The following is a 21553-nucleotide window of genomic DNA, read 5'->3' on the forward strand; positions in this document are numbered from 1 at the left end:
AAAACTGCCTGCTTGAGCAGAGAGAAGCACAGGCTGCCTCCAGCAGATCCTACCAGGGAGCTTTGAGACACTTAATGTGTTGTTTGGGTGATATTTGGAATGAAAGCCAGGATGAGGTTTTACACTACTTACATCTTTTTTTTTTCTTTCTTTTTGACAGGTACTTTATAGCAGTGGAAGATAACAAAATTCTCCCACTAAATGTACCAGACAGGTAAGAGCTGGTTGTGGCTTTATGTTCAATCACTTGTTTCTTTAAAATAATAAAACAATTAAAGCTAAATGGAAAAGAAAACCTTGAATCTTTATTCCTATGCCTATGTCTCTTAGGAAACCTGGTCCCAAAAGACCACCTTATATAAGGTAAGTGAATTATTTTCTTCCAGTTACCCTTCTGATAATGGTTGTTATTTATGTGTCTTTACCATCCTAGAGTTACAATGACACACTTTATATTTTCAAGTATTGCAGGTGATGCACCTCCTGCAAGCTGTGTGTTTAGTCAAGTCATGAACATGGCGGCATTTCTAGGTAGGAACCACCAGTGGAATGTTTCTTTCTCGGTTTAAGAGTCACTGAAACAGAAGTAATATCCCATACATACTGTTCTGGAATGTGTTGGTGTGAAATCTTTTAAACTGTGCACTTTCATTGCTGCTTCTTCCCGTGGCAAAAAAAGAAATATAACTAGGGAAATATAACCTCCAGACTGCACGTGTGTTGTGGGAGATGAGATGGTGGGTGACTGCCTTGGGCATGGTGATCATGGAATGGTTTAGAATTTTTGCTGTAATGAGAAAAAAGGACAACAGAGTGGTCCCCCTAAATACCCTTGGAGTATGCTTTTGAGGTCTTAGGCCTCCACAGTTGCTGGTCAGTCTTTAAGAACCACCTTTTAGAAGCACAAGGCCAGGCAATCCCACTGTATGGGATTGCGGTCGAGAAGTGGGGCAGAAAAACAGCTTGGCTGAGCAGGGCACTCCTTGTGGCACTCAAGAGGAAAAAGCCAGTGTGTGATCTGTGGAAGGAAGGTCAGGCTTCCCAGGAAGATTTCAGAGCTGTGGGTTGTATGTGCAGGGAGAAGATGGGAAAGCTCAGTTAGATTTGAAACCGGCCAGAGTAGTTTCAGACAACAAGAAGGGTGTTTGTAAATATGTCAGTGGCAAAAGGAGATCTAAAGAAAATATTGGATGGATACTTGTTGAAGACTTGTAACCTGACTAATAGGGATGAAGAAGAAGTGGAGGCATTCAATGCCTTTTTTTTTTTTTTTTGGTCTCAGTCTTTAGTAATGCTGATGGACCTTGAGCTGCCCAGTCCCCTGAGTCAGAGGACCACAAGTGCAGGAGCAGTGATTTTCCATTTGTAGGTACTGGAACTGTGAGGGACCAGCTGTATCAGCTGAATGCTCACAAGTCCCTTGGTCCTGATGGGATTTATCCCGGAGTCCTGAAGGAGCTAGTGGATGTTTTGGCAGGGCCCCTCTCAGTCATCTACCAAAGGTCTTGGGAGTCTGGGGAGGTCTCTGCCAACTGAAAGCCAGCCAGTGTTATTCCAGTCTACAAGAAGGGCATGAGGGAAGACCTGAGGAACTACAAACCTCTTAGTCTAACCTCAGTTCCTGGAAAAATTATGGAGATCTTCTGGACATGTTTAAAGAATAATGCAATCACTAGGGCCAGTTCTGTTCAATATTTTTATCAATGATCTGGATGCAGAAGGTGAAGGCACCATTAGCAAGTTTGCTGATGATACCAAATGAGGATGTCCTGTTGGATCTCTTGAGGAACAAGATGCCTTTCAGAGAGTTCTAGATGACTGGAACAATGGGCAGTGATTAATGGGATGAAATTTAACAAGTCCAAATCTCCATCCTGCACCTAGGTTGGAGTCACTCTGGGCTCAAATATAAATAGGGAGAGGAGTGGCTGGAGAGCAGCCCTTCAGAAAGGGATCTGAGGGTGCTGGTCGACAGCAGCTCAGTGTGAGTCAGAAGTGTTTGCCCCAGTAGCCAAACGGGCAAACCCCATCCCGGGGTGCATCAAACACAGCACAATCAGCCCCTCAAAAGAGGTGATTATCCCACTGTCCTCAGCATTGGTGCAGCCTCACCTTAAATACCGTGTGCAGTTCTGGGCCCCACAACTTAAGGAGGCTGTGAAGGTCCTTGAATGTGCCCAGAGGAGGGTGACAAAGCTGGTGGACAGGCTGGAAGGAATGTCCTATGAGGAACTTTGGGTTTGTCTAGTTTGGAGACAAAGAGGCTGAGGGGTAACCTCTTTGCTCTCTCAAGCTTCCTGAGGAGGGGACAGAGAGAGGGAGGTGGTGATCTCTTCTCCCTGGGATCCAGTGACAGGGCACAATGGAATGATTAAAAGATGCATCAGAGGGAGTTTAGACTGAACGTTTCTCTACTGAGAGAGTAGTCAAACACTGGAACAGGATTCCTAGTGAAGTGGTCAATGCCTCAAGCCTGTCATTGTTTAAGAAGCATCTGGAGACTGCCCTTTAATAATATGCTTTAACTTTTGGTCAGCCCTGAATTTGTCATCAGTAGGATGAGATGATTGTTGTGGATCCCTTCCAACAGAAATAGTCTCTTCTGTTCTAATATCTGCTTTGCAGATAAAGTCAGACTTTCCTCTGCTGTATTTGTGTGCTTCTGAGAGCTGCTTTTAGCTTGTACCTCTGGCCACTTTAGTTGTGTCAAAGCTATAGGAGAGAAAAACTACAGAAACCTACTAGAAATGTAGGAATTACTGAAATTGAGAATGCCATTTTTTTGCACAAAATACTTTAAAATCTCTTTTGTAATTCCTACCGAGTTTTAGAAAAAGATCACATAATTTCAAGATTCTGTAGAATAGAAATGAAACTGTAGAATAGAAATGAAAAAGTTCCTACATGTGAGCTCAAGTAGTCACAGGGTGGCTGTCCCTGACAATTAGCTGGGGATGAAAAAAAGAAATCCCCATTTTTAGGGGAACAGAGTTCTCTTGTTTTCAAGGATTTGGAGTGGATTGATTTACTAGGGAAAATTGTAAGACAGTGAACTGAAATGTCATTTGCAGTTTGCACGAAAGTGGGTATTTTTTACTTACAGTGCTCTTGTTTTCCTAAACTATGTTTTTGGTATTATACCAGAGGTTTTGTGGAAAATACAGATCTAATTTGCTAAGGCAAACGATTTACAGCAATATGACCTGCGTGCTATCAGTTTGAGCATGAGCATGAGAAGGTGTTTGACAGCAACCAGGAAATTTGCCTGTTTAACTAAATAGCTTTTTAGTGGTCTGGTTTTAATCCCCCCTGAAGGCCAACTGTTTGCCTGGCTTTCTGTGTTATTCCATGCAGCATTCTCTATGGAGGGGAAGAATATAAAATTTTAATATCTTCTGGGGTTATGTAATATCATATGTATCGTATCTATCATGTATCATATAGCACTTGGGGTAATTGTAACCTTGGAAGGACTGTTGTTCTGTTCTTCATGGAAAATTAGTGCAGTATTTTGGCTTATGTTCGTGGCAACAAAACTTGTTCCAAAGGAGGAGAGGAGGCAGTGGGCATTATGGTAAAACCTGCAGAAATATGTGTGTGCCATTCATACATTTTTAATACAAGTGGGATTTGACATACCTCCCCCAGGAGAGCTCGACAGTGGAGTGAAACAGTGGAAGCCCAGCTGCCACAAAATGAATGCATGGTGTCTATGTGATAGACTATGTGCTGAGAGCTTCACAGGCAAACAGGAAGGTGTTCTTTCCCCCAGAAAATTTGCAACCCAGCTCCTAGACAAAACATCGTGACAACAGGAAGCCTGGAGCTCAGTGTAACCAGACTACAAGAGAAATGCCCCCTGGTTTTAGTCTTGTCCCTGACTAAGCGGGAGGGGGCCATGCAGAAGCACTAAGATAGCTGGCCTGCAGTGAACTCTCCCCTCTGGGTGCAGAGATGGGGAGGGATCTGTGAGCCCCCAGCCAGCTGTTTACTGCAGCAGGTTCTACCTAATGACACACCTTGCGTTCTGTTTCCTTCTCAGCGCTTGTTGTGGCTGTCCTGCGCTTCATTCAGCTGAAGCCAAAGGTGCTAAACCCTTGGCTGAACGTCAGCGGCTTGGTGGCATTGTGCTTGGCCTCTTTTGGGATGACCCTACTCGGCAACTTTCAGGTACTGCACTGCAGGCTTGGACTGCTCTGTCTGTGATGTGAGTTTCCTGCTTTTCCAGTAGACCTGTTTAGGTCTTTGAACTACCTGTGATGTGAGCTCAGGAGATAACATGTCTGGCTGTGCCCCAGCCCCCTTTGTACCTGCTCTGCCACCTCTGTCTGCCGCTCGCGTGGCTCCAGTGACATGCTGAGATGAAGAGCTGCAATAATTTTTCTTGTACTTCCAGCAGGATTTTCACCTGCATGCTTACACTTGACCTGTCCAGAGCCATAGCAGGAACCTCCTTGAATCTTTTGAGCTGTGGGAGTTGGCACAGATGGTCCTGGGTAAAAGGATGGAGCGGGAAGTTTACGTACGCGTCTGTGTGAACAGATGCACAGCTGCCCATACAGATTTAGCAGACAGTTCAGTGTCCTTCGTTTAGAATATATGTTGCTTTAAATCTGCCTCCTGCTGATTCTTAGACCTGCCAGGAGAGGGACACGGTAGAGGAGCGCTATGATTTCTAATATGATGGGCGCCTGGACGAGGGCCCTCCCATTCTCGATCTTTGCAACATTATACAAACAAACATCTACCACATCTGTAGGGATGGATGTCTGCTGTGTTCACCGTTCATGGGTGTGTCTGTTAGGTCTGCAGAGAAAATCAAAGCATTCAAGTCAGCAGCACTTGGGTTTCCCCATCTCTTTGCTGACTCTGATGCTCTCCCTCTCCCTGGGGTGCAAGTAATGACCCCCAATAATGGCAGGAACTGAGAAAGGTCAGTGTAGGCTACTTTCCTCGCTTTGCAGACAGGGAGCCAATATGAAAAGGTACTTGTTTTCTAAAGGGTGAGTACCCCCTTGGGTTATAGAGTAATTGCAGGAACTTTGTGTCTTTTACAGTTGACTTCTTTTTTCCTTATGAATGCGGTGTGAGATAATTTGACTTTTATGGACCTGGTCTTCCAGGTTATAAATTCTGAACTAATTATCCGCTCTGTGTTAGTCATCTGTATCCTTGCTTAGATCTTTTGCCAGATGTGAAAGCATGTGGTAATGAGAACATAGTCCGTGCTAAGCTGACTGCTAAGACGGATGTGGCATTAAATCATATTTCTGGAAAATTACAGATCGGTTGTTTTAGAGGAACATTATAACTGTGAGTCCTTTGCAGTGCAGACTACCCTGGGAAAGGCAGCTCAATGTTATTTTTGCCTGTAGTATGATTTGGACCTACCCTTAGAAAAAACTCAGGATAGAGAGGAGAGGATCAATGGAGGCACAGCACCAAGATTGTTATCCTGAAGATTGTGTCTTATTTGATAGGGATTTGTAAAATCACCGAACGGGAATTGAGGCTGCAGAAAGAAATTACAGACTGATGGTTTCTTTTTCTGAAAAAGCCTCAGAGGCAGAGGGGAAAGGGAAATTGTTTGGCTTAATATTGGACTTGGTGAATGGATCTGCAGCCTCAAGGGGTCTCTTTGCAGACTCTTGCTTATTGAACCTGGCTGCCTTTTAGCCTTGCAGTATTGCACAGCCACTGTGCCCTGTGAGACATGGCAGCCCAAGGAACAGAGAAGCACTTGCACTCCAGAGAGATTGGGTTCATTTGCCTCAGATCCCAATGGTCAAGGATGGGCAGGACAGGGAATTTGGTTGGAGAAATCTGCCAAACCAGGAGCATGTACTTGTGTTTTGGCATGTGCTAGCTCGGTGGAGGTGTCAGGGCTCTGGCTACCCACTGCCCCAGGCAGCACTGCTCCCTGCAGCTGGCACTGAAGACTGCACAATTTGCATCCATTGCAAGGAGCTGTACAAGACCCAGGGGGTTGTCCTTGCCTGCCCCGACCATTGCTTTGAGCCAGGGAAGGATTTATTTCGGAGCTCTGCGTTTGCGAGTCTTGTCAGGGAGCTGTGGAGGCAGTCCTCAAGCAACTGCATTTTCCACTGTGCTTGAGCTGTGGGCAGGTGATCTGCTCAACTGTGACAGCTGTCAGCTCATCTTGGTTATGTTACACCTCACACCTCTGCCAGAAGAAATGATACAGCATCTCTGCCTCACACCTCAGTGATTCTCACTCTCCCCCATCCCACCTCAGCAGCAATCCAATTAGCTATCCAATAATTCCTGTGGTGTTCAAACAATCACCGTTTTGTTTGTTCTTAGCTTTCCAACGATGAGGAGATCCACAACGTGGGCACATCGCTGACCTTTGGCTTTGGAACCTTGGCATGCTGGATCCAGTCTGCCCTTACCCTCAAGATCAACCTGAAGAATGAGGGGCGGAAAGCCGGGATTCCACGAGTTGCTCTCTCAGCCAGCATCACCCTCTGTGTGGTGCTCTGTATCCTTTTGTCTGGCTCCCTGGGAATCCAGGTATCGTATGTGTCCAATGCTTTCTGCAGCAGGGAACATTGGCTCTTCCCACATCTGCCCTAGCATCTCAAACAATTTAGGAATGCTACTCAGTTTGTCTTCATGGCACTGCTCTATGATTGGCTCATTTTGCTACTTGTGTTTTACCAGGATGCACCGCTTCACAGATGGGCTCAGTTCCTTCATAAATGTTTCTAAAGCTTCTTAGTTAGTGATATCCAAAGTGGTTACAATATTGAATAGTATCTGTGCGATTTAATGGCACCACTCTTACCTACACAGTAGCATTTAAGACTATGAAAAATATTGAGATAAAAATTCCCAGGAGAACAAAGGAACAGTGAAAGAAATTGGGTTTCTGATGATGAAAAGATTTTGACGTGTTTGTTGAAATGCTCCAGAGTGTTATATCCAGCTCTGCCTTTTAAGACAGCTATCACAGTCAAGAGCTCCTGGATGACATGGGCTTCAGGTTAAAACTAAGTGCTTTACAAATGGGATTTGGGCTGTGGGGTCTGTGGTCACTCAGACTGGATGTATGTGTGGCTTCCTCTACACCTTGTGCCTGTCAGCCCCACTCCAGCCCTTCTGTTCGCACCAGCACTGACGTGCTCTGGGTGTTTATTTGGGGTGGATCCATTCAATGCATAGTTGCATCAACATTAGTGCTGGGTTAAACAAGAGAGCAGGAATAAATGCTGAGGAATAAGCTTATCCTCCTTTATGGGAAACAGCCTGTTCTTAAAACAATTCCTTATTGACCTGTCTAGGTTTGAACGTTTCAGCCAGTGTCCAGAGGAATAGCACATTGACATGAAGATGTGACATCAGTCACCTCTTGAGCTTACTTGAAAAAATTTGTAGCTGAGCATCAGGCTTTGGTGTAGATAACGTGGCAGAAGCAGGGTTCTTGTGGTGCTCCCCTCCTACCCTTGCCTCAAGCCAATATCTCCTGACTGTGTGTCTGGGGTAGGGCTGCATGCGGGGAGCTCCGGCTGCGCTGACGTCTCCAGAGGTTTCCGCTAAGCTGGGAGCAGGAGCAGCCAGGTGAGCCAGGGCATAGCTGCTCCTGTACTGACACGCTGGGTGTGCCCAGCCCTCTACAGCTCTTCCCAGCCCTTCCCAGCTGGCTGCTCAGCACTGAGGCACTGAAGGCCTTCTGTGAAGGGGGGCAGGCTGAGGCAGGAGTCCTGTTCTGCACCCTCCTGCCAGCTTTGCAATGGCCAGGGGCTGGCTCCCTGTTCCATGCAGTTTGTGCATAGCTCTTGCACTACAGGAAAAGTAGAAGATCCTTAAAGCCAGACACAAAATGCTGTTTGCTGAAGTGAAGCTTTCATTGCTTACACTAAGCCCAAGATGAAAAGTCTCCAATTACCTGCTGTTGTGCAGTTAAAGCATGGGAGAGGCTGCTTGTTTGTTTGTTTTACCTGTGAAGATGTGTGATCCTGCACACTTGGAGTGCAGAGGAAATCCTGACAGACATGGGAGACGGTAGGTTTAGAGATGTGCATTGGGCTAGGGCAGGTCCTCAGCTCAGGAAGGTGTCCTCTGCTTTAGGGAAGCTCAGAATTGCTTTTGTGGAGTGCTGCAACACAATCCAAGGCACAGCAGTGAGACCCTGATGCCAGGCAATATGCAGTCCAAGCACATGGGCACATGAGCCTGGAGGACAGTTTCTGGCCCCAACAGTGTTCTTTTTCCTCTCAGTATAACATGCCATACTGTGTAGAGTGATGCTTCCAGTTTTCAAAGGAAGGGATGATTTTGCAGGTGATCTAAAGAGAATGAAAGATTTCATAGTGTAGGTTGAAAGGTGTTCCCACTGCCTGTGGTACAGAGTTCTGATCCAGTTCCCACTGGGAGGCTCCTGGCAGGTAGAGGCCCATAGCCAGATCCCTGGCTTGCTGGTTCTGTCCCTGGCTAGTTGGATGCTTGAACAAGGCACTTACTTCTCTGCACCTAAATCTTTCCCTCTCAAAATGTTTATCAGCCTGATCTGGGATCAGGAAGCCCTGGTATAGGAGAGCTGCTGTGCTCCATGGGCATCACTGGACACCTGACATCCCTTTCTTCTCTGGCATCCCATTCACACTCTCCTCATGATGGCTGGATGGGTTGACTGTCATCTGTGTGACTTTGATTGTTTAAGATTGTCTTCCCTGTTGGCTTTCTCTCATACCGGTCGGTGTCTTTGCTCTCACTAGTTCTCCTTGACCCTTCCTCTTCCAGATTTCATCCTCATGGCGCAGGGCATTCACATGCACGCTTCCAGGATCCAGTGGGGCCTGGTGATGTGCTTCCTGTGCTACTTCGGCACCTTTGCAGTGGAGTTCAGGCATTACAGATTTGAGATCATTTGCTCTGAATACCAGGAAAACTTTCTGAGCTTTTCCGAAAGCTTATCAGAAGCCTCCGAGTACCAAACAGATCAGGTGTAGCCTGTCCTCTGGCAGGGGGGAGGGGGGCAGGTGTGGTCTCATGGGTTAAACATAACCTCATTTACACTTTTTTTATGAGTTTGTTTTCATGTGCAATCATGATCGTATTGCCAAAGGGCTCTGAGGGGTGGCTGTCTCACTAAGAGCCAAACAAAAATAGGTATTCACTGGAAGAGGAGCGGATCCCTCTCAGTGGCAGCATGAGAAAGCACAAGCTGTTTAGTTTATGCTACCAGGGACTGAGTGGCTCTGTCACACCTCTTGTTCAAAACGTTCCACAGCCAGTCCTTGCAATGCCTCTCCGAGGCAGGTCCTTCTGAGCCTACTCTGCAGAGGAGGTGGTGACAGAAGCAGAATTCTCTGGGCACCAAGAGTCTTCAGGAGCCTTCCTGAGTCACCAGACTGCATCTTCTGTGTCTTTCCCGAGTTGTTTTCTTTGCTGCCAACTGGGGTAACTTGGAAGGGCGAGAAAGAGCATCTGTTTCTTCAGAATTTGGAATCAGACCGTGGAAGACCCCAACTGGCTTTTCTGGCAAGCAGGCAGGCATTTCTGCGGGCCTGGAAAGCAGCTGATGGTAAATCTGGGTTTGGAAGAAACTGTGCTGTGATCAGGAAGCAAGACTTGGCCAATGCTGCCTTGTAGCTGGGCAGATCGTCCCCAGGCCAGAGGAGATGACACAGTGGGGTGCTGTGCTTGGCTTCATGGCTCAGACTCAACTGGGGGAAGTGAGGTGCTGAATTAAGGTGAGAATGTCTGTGTGCTCTGAAGATGACCCAGAAAAGGCTGCTCTTTCTAAGTGTGTAGTGCTTCCACCACACATTGTGTATAGTATTTCAAAACTTTTGCTTTTTTTTTTTTTTTTTTTTTTTTTTTTGTGTTCACTGAGGGGGAAAACATTGTGTTAGAGACTCTGGGCTTGTCTGCAATGAGAACAGTACCACTGCAGGTGGCTCTGGACACAAGGTTTGGTTTTGCTCCTTGTGCACTTACAAGCCAAACCTCAGACATGCTGACAGGCCTGGGTTCTGGACCCCTCAGTGTGGTCAGTTGTCGTGAGTGGAGTCTGCCACAGGTTTACATGGGCTTCCAAGGTGCAGGGAGGCAGTTCTGCCCCCGAGGTTGGGTGATATGGCCTGAGGGCTGGAGGTGAAAAAAGGGAATAGCAAAACCAGACAGGATTCTCCCTTCCTAAAGGGAGGTTTTCAAACAGAAGGTCTGTTTTCAAAGAAAAAGCAAGAGCTCAAAGCTCATTTGAAAACCTCATTTTGGGAAGGGGAGTGATGGGACTTGCTTCTCATGAACATGGCTCCTATTTTCTTCCACAAATCAGACTCAGTTTAAGCTGGCATCTTGTCTGAGCTGCAGGAAAATAAGCAGAAATTAATATGGTAGGAAAAGGCCTTTGAAGGGGAACTGTACTGCTCTGTGGCATTTCTGACAAGACAGGGAAAAGGTACAAGGGCAGTCTTCTGCAAAGGTCAGAGGCCTCTCCTGAAGGGAGAAATAGTTGAGACAAACTAATGTAAGTAGACAGCTTTCAGCCAGCCCTTTATCTTCTGTGCACCAAAATTTGTTCTCAGGCAGCTGTTATAAATCCAGAGCACTTCTGGCCAACAGAGGGTTGATGTGGATTGCTGAAGGCTTCCTCCTTGAAGCAGTGTCGTTAGTGGAAAGCTTTCCTGGAAGGATGTGCTGAGGGTGGCCCAAGGACACAGCAGTGAAAGGTGCTGGGCTCCCCAGCAGCTCATCCAGGGAGCTCCTCCTGGGCATGGACAGTCTGGAGAATGGACAGGTGGGGATCCTCTTACATAGGCACACTCACTCAATCCATATGGAGCACAAAACAGCAATTTGTTGTAAGGGTGTTTTACTGTAAATAGTCCACTGTGACTTTTGTTTCCCTAATCAATTAATACTTTCATTTTATCATTTTATATTTTGTAATTTTATCAAAGGGAAAAAATGATGATGTGATTATTTTTTTTCCTTTGTCTCCTTTTCCTATATGCAATCCAAACTGAACTTCAGGTTTTTAGTGATAACTCTGTACATTTCTTAGAGTATTTCTAACAGCACATTTCAGTACAACTAAGTGACAACTGATAATACACTGAAACATGACCACTAAATAAAGTGCTTTTATGGAGAAAGTGAGTTTTATTTTTGTCCCCTACCCCAAGCATAGCTTTCTGACGGCAAAGGCAAAACAAAAGGTGAGTATTTACAGTGTAATGATTAACAGTATCACTTAAGGAAGCCAGGAACTATTTAGCCATGCAGATACACTTATTGTAACAGCACTAATTAGCTGGCTCTTTCTAGGAGCAGGATCACACTGATTACACAGCCCAGAGAGGCATCCAAGACCAGCTGCCCTACAGCCTGACCTTGGTACTATCAAAGTTTTAGAAGGGCAGTGCTGGCATGATGTGGTTTCCTCCCCAAACGCCCATCTCTTGCTTGTCCTTTACACAGCAGCCTCCATCAACAGGGAGAGCGGCAGGTGCAGATCAGAGCTCAGGAAGGCAGCACACATGTTAATCTGGTATTTTGTCTGTCTGGGAGGGCAAGCTCAAGTGCCAGTTCTCAGTACACAGCAAGTGACACCCATGCACAAAGTGCCAGGAGCAGGGAACAGGGATTTCAGATTGCCTCTGCCTCCACTCCTACCAGGTATAACCTCTGTGGCTCTCACTCCTGCACCCCCACTGAGCCCCAGCTGAAACCCTAAAGTGGTCAGTGAGGTAATACAGCTTCCTTGGCAGGACAAGGCTGCTGCTTCAGAGAAAGGACTGGGGAAGGTGAAAGCAGGACAACAAAGTGTTTGCAGATTTTAAAAAAAAAATAATTTGCCTTTAAGTGCTGGGATCACTGGTGATAGACAGGAAGGCTAAATACTGTGATGGAGTGAACACAATGAAAGCCAAATTGGTTTTTTATTTACTGTATTAGGAAAAGCTCCATGACCATCTGATATACATTGGCACAATTTAGGTAGGGTGAACAGGTCAGGGTTTTAATTCTCATTAAATGCAGCAGGATGTCCCCCCTGGGAGCAGTTTGTCAAGGTCTGCCCACAGCTGACCAGTGCTATGAATGGGTGACTGGGTGGTGTTGGCTACTGAGGAGGAGCTCCATGGGTTAATGCTGAGATACTTCAGAAATGCAGTCAAGCTGACTTTGGTGTTCAGCCAATTATATCCTATAGCCCAGCACCACAGTGCAGCAGTGGAGTGTGTCCAGAATTTAATTTTTAAAGCTATACTTATATATACTCTACTTCATTCTGGTAGGCTGGCTGTGTAGCTCTAAGCAGCTTCCTTATGCAAGTTGTACTGTTTTGTACCTAGACCTGCTGCAGATATAGCCAGGATATATGTTGTTTTTTGTCTAAAGAGGTTGCCTGCAGCAAGGGATGGCTTTTTCTGTGTCAGCTACTGTGTTACAGCCCACAGCTGGCATTTTCCTTTGGGAATCCTAACTTTGAAAGTTTTGACTTAGCCAGCAACCCCATTTGCAGGGAGGAGATCGTATCCCCTCGTGGTCCTCAGGGGTCCCTCTGGGACAAGGGGACATAAGCCTTGCTTGCAGACTGCTGCTAAAAATGACAGAGCTCATGGTGGGGCATCTCAGCACCAGATTTCAGTGGGTGACTCTGAAGGAAGCATCTCCTTAGCTAACTGCTAGCCAGGAAAGGGGAGGAACAGCAGGGCCCATGGGTACTGCTCCTCACCCTGTTCCCAGCTCCAGCTGGCAGCAGGCCTCCGTCCTGCTGCGCAAGGGACCCCACACCGTACTGTCCATCCGTACCTGCCTGCACTGGTTGTGGGTCCGAGACATGATGTGGATTTGGTTTTGAATTCTTATTATGGACAAAATTACCTAATGTTTCACAAGGACAATGCAGGTGAAGCACAGTCTTTTGTGCGTGCACCGCTTTCCCTAAGTGGAGGAAGGCAGGAAAAGTTCGGTGAAAGACGAGATGAGGCTGTAATACGACTTCTCATCGTCTGTCAGTCCTGCGTTGCCTGGTCTGATCACCACAGCCACGTGAGTATCCGCTTCCTCGGCCGCATTGGCTTCTGAAACAAACAGAGGTGGGGAGAGTGGAGATGAGACCTGCTTACCGACCTCTTCACATCAAGGTCTTTAAGGCTTGAAGATCTCCAAAGCACTGAAATGCTTTTAAAGGTTGAGACTGAGAAAGCGCAGTTTGCACGTGGTGCTGCAGGGCTCCAGAGAGGAACCAGCTCCTGGCAGACCTGCTGTGGATGGCTGTAGCTGCCAGGTAACATGAGCGGACAGGAGCTGGCTGCCTCACTATCCCCTCCCCTCTCCCAGCTGATGGCTGTTCAAGGCACCTTCCAGCTGGATTCCTGTCACAGGGTAGCTGGGCTGTGGTCAGGCTGTGGTGTTAGTGAGTCAAACTCACACCCCTCTCTGGCCCAGTGACTTCTTACAAGCTTCTTTTTGCTCCCTGAGTACAAGAGGTGATCACTAAGGAGGTGATCCAGGGAAAAGGAGGTAACTACAAGCTCCCAGCAGCTCTGGGAGGGCTGGGGAAGAGGTAAGGGCTGACTCCTGGGGACTGAGTTGGTTTAGCCTGAGATTGCAACCAGAAAGATGTTTCCATCAAAGACAAGCCATTAAATTAGCTTCCCAATCCTGGCTTTCCAGGGGTCAAGTCTTGGCAACCAGGAGGAATGTTTTCCTGCTGCTGAACACAACCTAACCGTAAGTGGCACAAAGAACCAGCCACCAGCATGTGCCACGTAGCAGCACAGCTTTACATCAGTTCCCCTGAGCACGGGTCAAGCCACTGACCCTGTTTGTAACTGGGACAGGCCAATTGCTTCAGCAAATGCTCTGCTCCGCTTTAACAGTCTCTCCTTGCTTGCTGGTGCAAAGGCAGGTTTTCTACTTGACCTATTTTCCCTCACTGCAGTGCTGCTCACAGACATCCCACTGCTGTGTGCAAGCCCGGGTGTGTAAGGAGGGAGGATGGCAACAGCTAGAGGGGAGGTGCTGAAGCAAAGCGGTTTGTGCAGCGTTTCTGGGGTGCTTGGGACAAGTCAGCAGCACATGTTTAAAGAGCACCTGCCTCTTCTGCACAGGTGAGGAGCAGCAGGACTGGCAGGCCACCTACCTCGTGGGACATCCGTCAGGAAGAGGATGTTGTTGGTGGCGCACCCAATGCTGGCGGCAATCCTTCTGTAGCTCTCACTTTCTACCTTGGGGCCTATTTTGGTATCGAAGTGGCCATCAAAGAGCTGAAAGAGAGGGAGAAGCACAGGTCATTGCTGAATGCCACCTGAAGAGCAGGGCTAAACCTCGCTCCTGAGTGAGCCCTCCCCTTTCCTTTCTACCATGGGAACCAGGGACCAATGCAGCTGTGCCAGCAGAGTCAACTGGCTGAGCTTAACTCCCGTGGGTCAAACCCACTCCCCCAACTTCCTGTCCCAGACTTCATTCACCAAGTGTTACAGCAAGGGGGCTTGTGGGAGGGGAGCGCTCAGCAGAGGGAGAAGCTGTAAGGAAGGTGGTAAGGTTATCTACCTCTAGGATATCACCTTCTGTAGAATATCCAAACAGAAGCTTCTGGGCTTCAATGCTGCCTGAAGAGTAGATATAGACCTTCATCCCCGCTTCCCGCCACTTCCGGATGGCTGGAACCACGTCCTCAAAGATTCTGGAGCAAAACAGGATGGCAGGTAAGGGCAAATCCAGGGGCACCTGGAGTTACACCTTTATCCAGGCACTGTGACAACTGTCCCATTAGTTTGCAAGGGGACTTCATTCTCAATCTGTTGAGGGGCCCTGCAACCAGGGAGTCTGTTTCAGCAGCAGTGATGTACTCTGAGCTCTGGCCAGCTGAGCAGCTCACAGACTGCTGTGCAGACAGCAGCTTTGATGAAGTGCTCCAGACATCTGGCAGCAGTTTCTCCAGCCCCTTCAATGTGGGGAGGGAAGGGAAGATTGAGGAAAATGGCATCCCATCACTTTTCTCTGCAAGGGAGGAATAAGTGGGGGACAGAGAAGACAGGCTCTTGCATTGCCTTGCAAGCAACAAAGACTTCCCTCTTGCTAAGAGCTCTGGCTGTAAGCTGCATCCATGTGGTGCAAAGCCCCAGTGTGGGTTCAAGGCCCCAACCATGCACAGGGAGGAGCTGAGACAAGGCTGCAGCTGCAGGAGCCAAACAAATGGCACTGTACAAACTCTCTAAAGCCAGACAACAACTCAGGGAAGGAGTGTCCCCTAAGGGACTGAGGTCAGAGCTACTCTATTCAGCGACTGGGTTGGGTTGTACAGTACTACCATGGGCCAGACATGTCCCTGGCAACACAGAGGGTGAACCAGCTCTCCTTCTGTAGGCAGCAGCATCCCTCCCCCCTTATTCTTCTGGCCTTGCAGAGTGCTGGGAAAGGAAGATACTGGTCTAGCAATGGGCTGACAAGCCTCAAAATGTGAGCTCCATCTAACTCTGGGGAGTAGCCACCTGAAGACAAGCCCAGCCACAGGAGCAAAGCTGTAAGAGAAGGAAGGAGGACTAAAGCCAAGGCAACTGCTAATGGACATGTCTGTTGTTGCTTCTCATTTATACCACAAGATCTCTCCAGTGCCCCACACACATGTAAGTAAAAGTTCTTTGTGTGGACATTTTGAAGATGACCCATGTACCGGGGGAAACTGAAGGCTAGAGGATGCCCAGGAGGGACAAAGTGAGGCTGACAGTAAGTGCCTCAATAATATGTGGGATTGTTGGTAAGGAAAGACCACAAAGCCTCGCAGAGGTAGGGAAAGGATCTCAGTCTGATGTGGTAGAAGGTTGGAGAGAGGAGCTGGAGGAGATGTGATCTCAAGGGAATGATCCCAGTCCAAACCGCAGCCTTCCCACCTGCGCTGCACACCTCTGTGTGGCCACCTGGGCCAAGGCCCAAAGGTACTGAAAAGGGAATCTGGATGCCTAAAGAAAGAGGACTCACATGCAGAAGGAGGTGTTGGACTAAATTTTGCAGATTTGCAGCAATCAGCTGGCCCATTCTTCATCTCTAGCTTCTTCTCACTTTTTTTCACGGTTATTTAATAATGTCTCTGGTGTCAGCTGAAAATATTTTGAGGTTGTATGGCAGAAACTCCCAGCCATCCTTGTGTTTTCATGTGCTAAGTTCAGGGCCTGGATTTCAGACACTAATGTGCCAGATATAGCTGGGCAAGGAGGAGACTTTAGAGACTTCCCTCCTTAGATGAGGCCAAGCACAAGGCTTTCCACAGTTTTTGGGTCACTGTAAGACAATTAGCTTTGTCTTATAAACAAAATCAACAGGATGTCTGTCTCTTTTCGCTTGTTTTTGGGGTTTGTTACTTTCTCTGGTGGATGTTTACATTTTTCGGTGAGCTCATTTTCTTCTTCCTCTTTCTTCCTTTGACAAAACACTCTGTGAATTTTAGGTCTTCTTTTACTTACTTAGAAATTTGAAATGCATAGTTTAACCAAGTATTTCTTAGCCTAAATAAGAAGATCAAGCTTAGCTGCAGTTGTCCCTACTTATGCACTCTTGTGTTGTGGCTGGAACATAAAGAGGGACCTGAAGACAAAAAGAAGTGGAAAGGCAGGAAACACACACAGGTAAAAGACAAACCAGGAGGAAATGACTGAAAGGACTTGACCCTGCAACCCTGGCTTGTTTATATTAAAAAATGCAAGATGGAGAACTGTGCTTTAGCCTCTTGGTTTATCAAGAAATCTCTCTAGATAAATATTGAGACATTTTCCAAGTTTTTTAATGCAGTTGTCCCCGATGAATGTTCCACCACCTGTGGGAGCAGACTCACTCCGTGTCGTGCTTCCATTACCCTGTTTCTTTGGTCAGACCCCGTCTAGTTTATGGACCCTGCTCAGGTTGCTGGATAACTGGTGGTTCCCCAGCACGTACCTGCCAATTATTCCTTAAGGAGAAACACTCTCACTTACTTGCTCTTCCCAGGGGGAACTTGGTAAGTCTCTAGGTTACTGTAAGCTCTTTGTTGCCTAGATCCAAAGATTAAGCTCAGTGGATTTGAGTTTTACTGCATGATCAAGTTTGAAATGAAGTGTCTGCAGCTGGTTCCACAACAGCAGTGGCCTGGCTTAAGCCACGACTGAACACAAACACACTGGCTTGTCCACTGAGCCAGTGATCCTACTTGCATTTCCATATGGGGCTGTTCCCAGGAACAGCTTATGCAGCTATTCTGCTACTAAATGTCCAGGAAAGATGGACCCCATGCCTGCCCCACAGGAAGAGGCCCACAATTACTCACACAATTACTCACTCTCCTTTGACGAGCCCGGTTGCATAGGCTGCCCTCCACATATGACCCTGCAGCTGCTTCAGTGCTGTGGTCTTCCTGTCCAGGGACATCTGCCAGTGCACATTGTCCACAACCGCCTGGATGACCCGCTCCAGCTCCTCTTCCCCACTTCCGCTCTCCAGAGGGATTGGCACGGCTCCGTCCAAGCTGGAGTCCTCCTGAGCCTGGAAACCACCCGTGATAAAAAGAGGGGAGGGAAGAGGTGGAGAAGTTTCAACACCTTTAATGTAGGGAAGTGGTCTAAAAGCTGCATCCATGCACCTCTGTGCAGGACACAGCTTGAACTGCTCTTCACACAAGGGGTTACAACATTGTTTGGATGCTTTTCTCAATGGGAAATTCAGACTTTGGTAGTGTCTAGAAACACTTGCTTGGATTGCACTTTCCAAACCAAACAATTAGCATTACTGTAGCTGTATTGTAAATACTCCAATGAGCATTACACTTGCTCAAGTATTTAATTACTGAAATTAGGTAAAGAAGCGAATGTGTCTGTTGGCTTCAGCCATGGGTCTCAAATTGATGCTGTGTCCCTGTAGAGAGGCAGGATGTGCTACTCTGTGCAGGACAAGTACTCTGCCATCTCTCCACACTGCTTCCCAAAGAGGTGTGTATTCAACAAGAGAAGGGCACGGTGGAGGCAAAAAGCTGAAAAGTCTTGGTTCAACAGCTGCCTGGGGCCGTGAAGACCAAGGTGAGCTGAGGGAAGCAGCTGAGCTGCTGCCTGCCAAGCACCAGCCCTTCCCTGAGCACAACCCCAGGCTTTGGGAGGGGGAGAGTCAGACCACTGAAGCAAGCAGCCTCCACAGAGAGGGGCAAAGAGACGTGGGCTCATGTTGGGTGACCGAGGGAGTCTGAGTGACCTGAAGCCCCAGGCATGCCCTGAAAACCCGGAGAGACACGGTGTAGTTCTGTTACTTAACCTGTTTCCTCAGAAGTCCGACATCCCGCTGGCACTCCTCCTCCTCCCAGTGAGCACGCAGATACTCCTTCACGTTGTCTTTGATGTAAAGGAACAAGGTCTCCTGGCAGGGAAACAGGCTGTTCCTTTAACCTGGCAGAGGTAAGGCTGACTTGCTTTTAAAAGGAACTGTTGGTACATGCTGGCGTGTACAGTTATTTTCCCAACTTAAGCTTCCCCTACAGTACTGCAACCTGTGAAAGTGCCTGCCAAGAGTGTCTGCCTGGTCACAGGACAGAGCTAGCCTCAGGCCAAGATGAATGCAGGTGGATTATTTTTTGTTTTTTTTACACAAAATGTTTACGTAGCTGCAACTTTTAAGCCCTAGGATGGAAAGGTGGGTTATAACTTTTCCTGGGCTTGCCAAAAAACGCCTCAAATGGCAGATGTGACCCCACATTTCCATGGGCTGAGGAGTACAAGGTTGACAATGTATGAACTCTGAATGGACAAGTTATGCTACTATATTTTTGATGGGGCGCTTGTCCTAAGAAAGGTCATTCTGAAAACACATCTCGACTTCTCACCAAAGCTAGAGGACCTTTTAAAAAGAAAAGTCCAGTCCAGTGACATTGAGCTCCACAGGACAGTCTTACAAATAAAATGAAATGGGGTTAGGGAGAAGTGCCACAGGAAAATTATAAACCTCCCTGAAGATCTCAAGGGCAACCAGAAACAATTACAAATTGCTCTCATTAGTGGTGTTTCACAAGTGAGAAGCCACAAGCAGCCACTGTACAGCATCTCTGGGTGAGGGAAAAGGCTCAGGACAAGGGGTAGGGCAGGGAGCTCCTTCCTTTGGGTATAGAGACAAGCTTTTCTTTATTGGGAAGAAATTAACCTGAGCTCACCTCTCTTCAAAAAGACACTCATAATTTCTCTCTCCTCGTTGTATATCACCTTTAACTTGTTACTGAATTAAGAAAGCAGTGGTCCTCAGAGTATGATGTGGTAGCAGAACTGCAGGATTTTGTTACTCCAATATTGTGTTTTCCGTTTTGTAAATTTTATAAACAATGCGAATTGCCTAAAAACTACCACAAACTTGTCTAGGGAAATCAACATCCTTGTAATACCCCCAGTTACTCTCTTATTTCTTTTACTTTCAAACTATCTTTTAAATCATGGAAGAAATTACAGAGAATCCACTGGGAAATGCAAATAACTCACTGACTTGGTTTAATCTCCTTTACAACTCAGACGTCAAAAGTCCAAATTGTTTTCCAAAACCAGTGTCTCATGCTCTTGTGCTGGCAAAGAAAACTTCTAAAAAGGCTCTGAAAGCACAGTGTATTCCATAATTCAGGGGATTTAAAAAAGGTAAAAGTCTTGGCCCATTGGCAAGTGCATTGGACTGTGGAGCAAGAGGGGACACCCATGTGACAGCTGGAGTGGTGGACAGCCAGTGAGACAGATGGTTTATGGATGTCAGGAGTCTGTGTGGAAGAAAGACTCCTTGCATCCTGCAAAGAAAGACCTCCCTCACCGCCACTTCAGCCTTCAGCAAAAGCTGGTGTCTGCAAACTCCCGAATAGGTTTAACAAGGTCTGTTACTGACCCTTGTAACTTCACCCACTTCTGGTTTCCCTTGGAGAGCAGAAACAGGAGCCTGCTGTGCACAGCTCCCACCACTCCGCCCACCTCCTGTGTGTGCTGGGGGAATGGTCAGGCTCCTCAGCAATGTCCAGCCCCAGATGTGGCTGCCCCAGCACACCTTGGCAGAGTGGAGAAAGATTCCTCAGCAACCACAGCTTGACAGCCCTCCTAAGCCTTCGCAACTGCTTACAGCAACGTCAAACCCAGTGTAGAAAGGGTGGTATTTTTACTGGCAGCAGACACCCACGTAGCACACTGTAATCAGCCCTGTAATCAAGTGACCAGGATCCATTTTTCTCTCAATTTCCATGCAAACTGTCACTAAGTTCAGTGACAATCTGCTCTTTTACAGGAGATCTGGCAAATCCCACGGGATGTAGTTTATCAAATCACATCTCTCCCCTGCCATCTACATCCACTCTGCGAGGGTGGATCCAGGAAAAGGCAAAACTTGGTGACTTCTAATTAGTGGCCACCAAATACTCTCTTTTCTGGTATCTTTCCTTAATCCACCCATCAGCTGACTCATGCCATTCCCTTACTTTGCATATTCAGTAATTCTAACAGTAAAGAAAGGATTAAATAAAATCCTTCAATATTAAAGAATAAAAGTGCCTGTAGAAACAGCAGTGGACCTTTTAAAGGAAAGTAGAAATTATGGAGGTTAATTGAAAGTCCAAGTGAAATAACTTGCTCCAAGCATTTGGAGCAGAATTTCCAGCAAACTGAGTTTTACTGAGAACCAAAACTCATTTGGCCTCCCTGCAACAGGAAGACTTTGGGTAGAAAAGCATCTCAGGTATATTGCATGTTGTTTGCACGACAGCAAAATAGCTTAAAGGTGGATTTAACCAGCTTCATTGCTCTGACGGATGCTTAGTAAGAAATCTAAACTGTTCAAACTGTTTAAACTGAAAGATATTGGGGGGAGGGAGGCAGCTTTAATGCCATCTAGGCCTGACGTTTCTTCAAGAGCACTGGAAGAGCGTGGACGGGAAAGATGTAGGTCATGCTGTTCAGCTGTTAAACCGTGTTAGCAGAAACATCTAGAAAGCCTGTCAGGAGCCTTCGCCCGCCATGTGGGTCACAAAGCACCTTTGTAACCCACTGGCTAAAAAGATCCTCCAAACCCTGCAATGTCTCGTGGAGAAACACGGGTCAGCGGCAGGAGAAGGGATAAATCTGTTCGGGTGTCTTAAATACAAACGAATTGCTCGCGAACCACACGGCCCCGGCAGGGACCAAGAGAGGGCTTGGGGAACTGCAGATTTCAATAGCAGCCTGTCCTGATGCCTCCTGCTGGCCTCGCAGGCTTACCAGTCCCCCGGCTTCTGCACCTAAGCCAGCATTTCCACCAGTCTCAAGCCTTTTCCTCGGCAAGGGAAGCCACCTGCACACAGGCGCCGTCCGTACGATGCCCCTCACTCACGGTCCGCCCGGGGTGCTCCCCGTGCTGCCCTCCCTCAGTGCTGCTGCCGGACACGCGGCTCTGGCGACACTGGAAGCACCTGGCTGTCCCGCCCTCCCGATGGAAAAAGGCAGTGGATAACTCCGAGCTCTCACTCCAGGCTCCCCGCATTCCCGGGTGCGGTGCTGCAGCTCCAGCCACCAAAGGAACGGCAACGCTCGAGGGCCTTTCCCGGACGAGGCTGCGAGCACTCCAACTACCC

At 47.4% G+C, this 21553-nt stretch overlaps 2 protein-coding genes across 3 annotated transcripts in view; one reads left to right on the plus strand and one right to left on the minus strand.

The window, feature by feature from the left end:
* Positions 1-11123, plus strand: part of TMEM150C (transmembrane protein 150C) — a 23286-nt gene extending 12163 nt beyond the window's left edge. For both annotated transcript variants that reach the window (XM_029960539.1, XM_029960540.1), the window contains exons 4-9: positions 161-214; positions 331-363; positions 464-531; positions 4043-4170; positions 6325-6502; positions 8764-11123. In XM_029960539.1, coding sequence (XP_029816399.1) covers positions 161-214; positions 331-363; positions 464-531; positions 4043-4170; positions 6325-6502; positions 8764-8972 — 670 coding nt within the window. In that variant the 3' untranslated portion in view covers positions 8973-11123. The remainder of the gene's footprint in view (positions 1-160; positions 215-330; positions 364-463; positions 532-4042; positions 4171-6324; positions 6503-8763) is intronic.
* Positions 11112-21462, minus strand: ENOPH1 (enolase-phosphatase 1). Its single transcript, XM_029959609.1, has 6 exons — positions 21392-21462; positions 18250-18373; positions 17288-17490; positions 14530-14662; positions 14120-14243; positions 11112-13055 (listed from the first exon to the last, which is right to left on the minus strand). Exons 1-6 carry the CDS (start codon positions 21460-21462, stop codon positions 12916-12918), a joined length of 795 nt encoding a protein of 264 aa, XP_029815469.1. The 3' UTR covers positions 11112-12915.
* Between the last annotated feature and the right edge of the window lie 91 nt (positions 21463-21553).

Source organism: Manacus vitellinus, unplaced genomic scaffold (assembly GCF_001715985.3).
Source record: "Manacus vitellinus isolate BGI_N305 unplaced genomic scaffold, ASM171598v3 scaffold_0_pilon, whole genome shotgun sequence".
NCBI classification, from domain to species: Eukaryota; Metazoa; Chordata; class Aves; order Passeriformes; family Pipridae; genus Manacus; species Manacus vitellinus.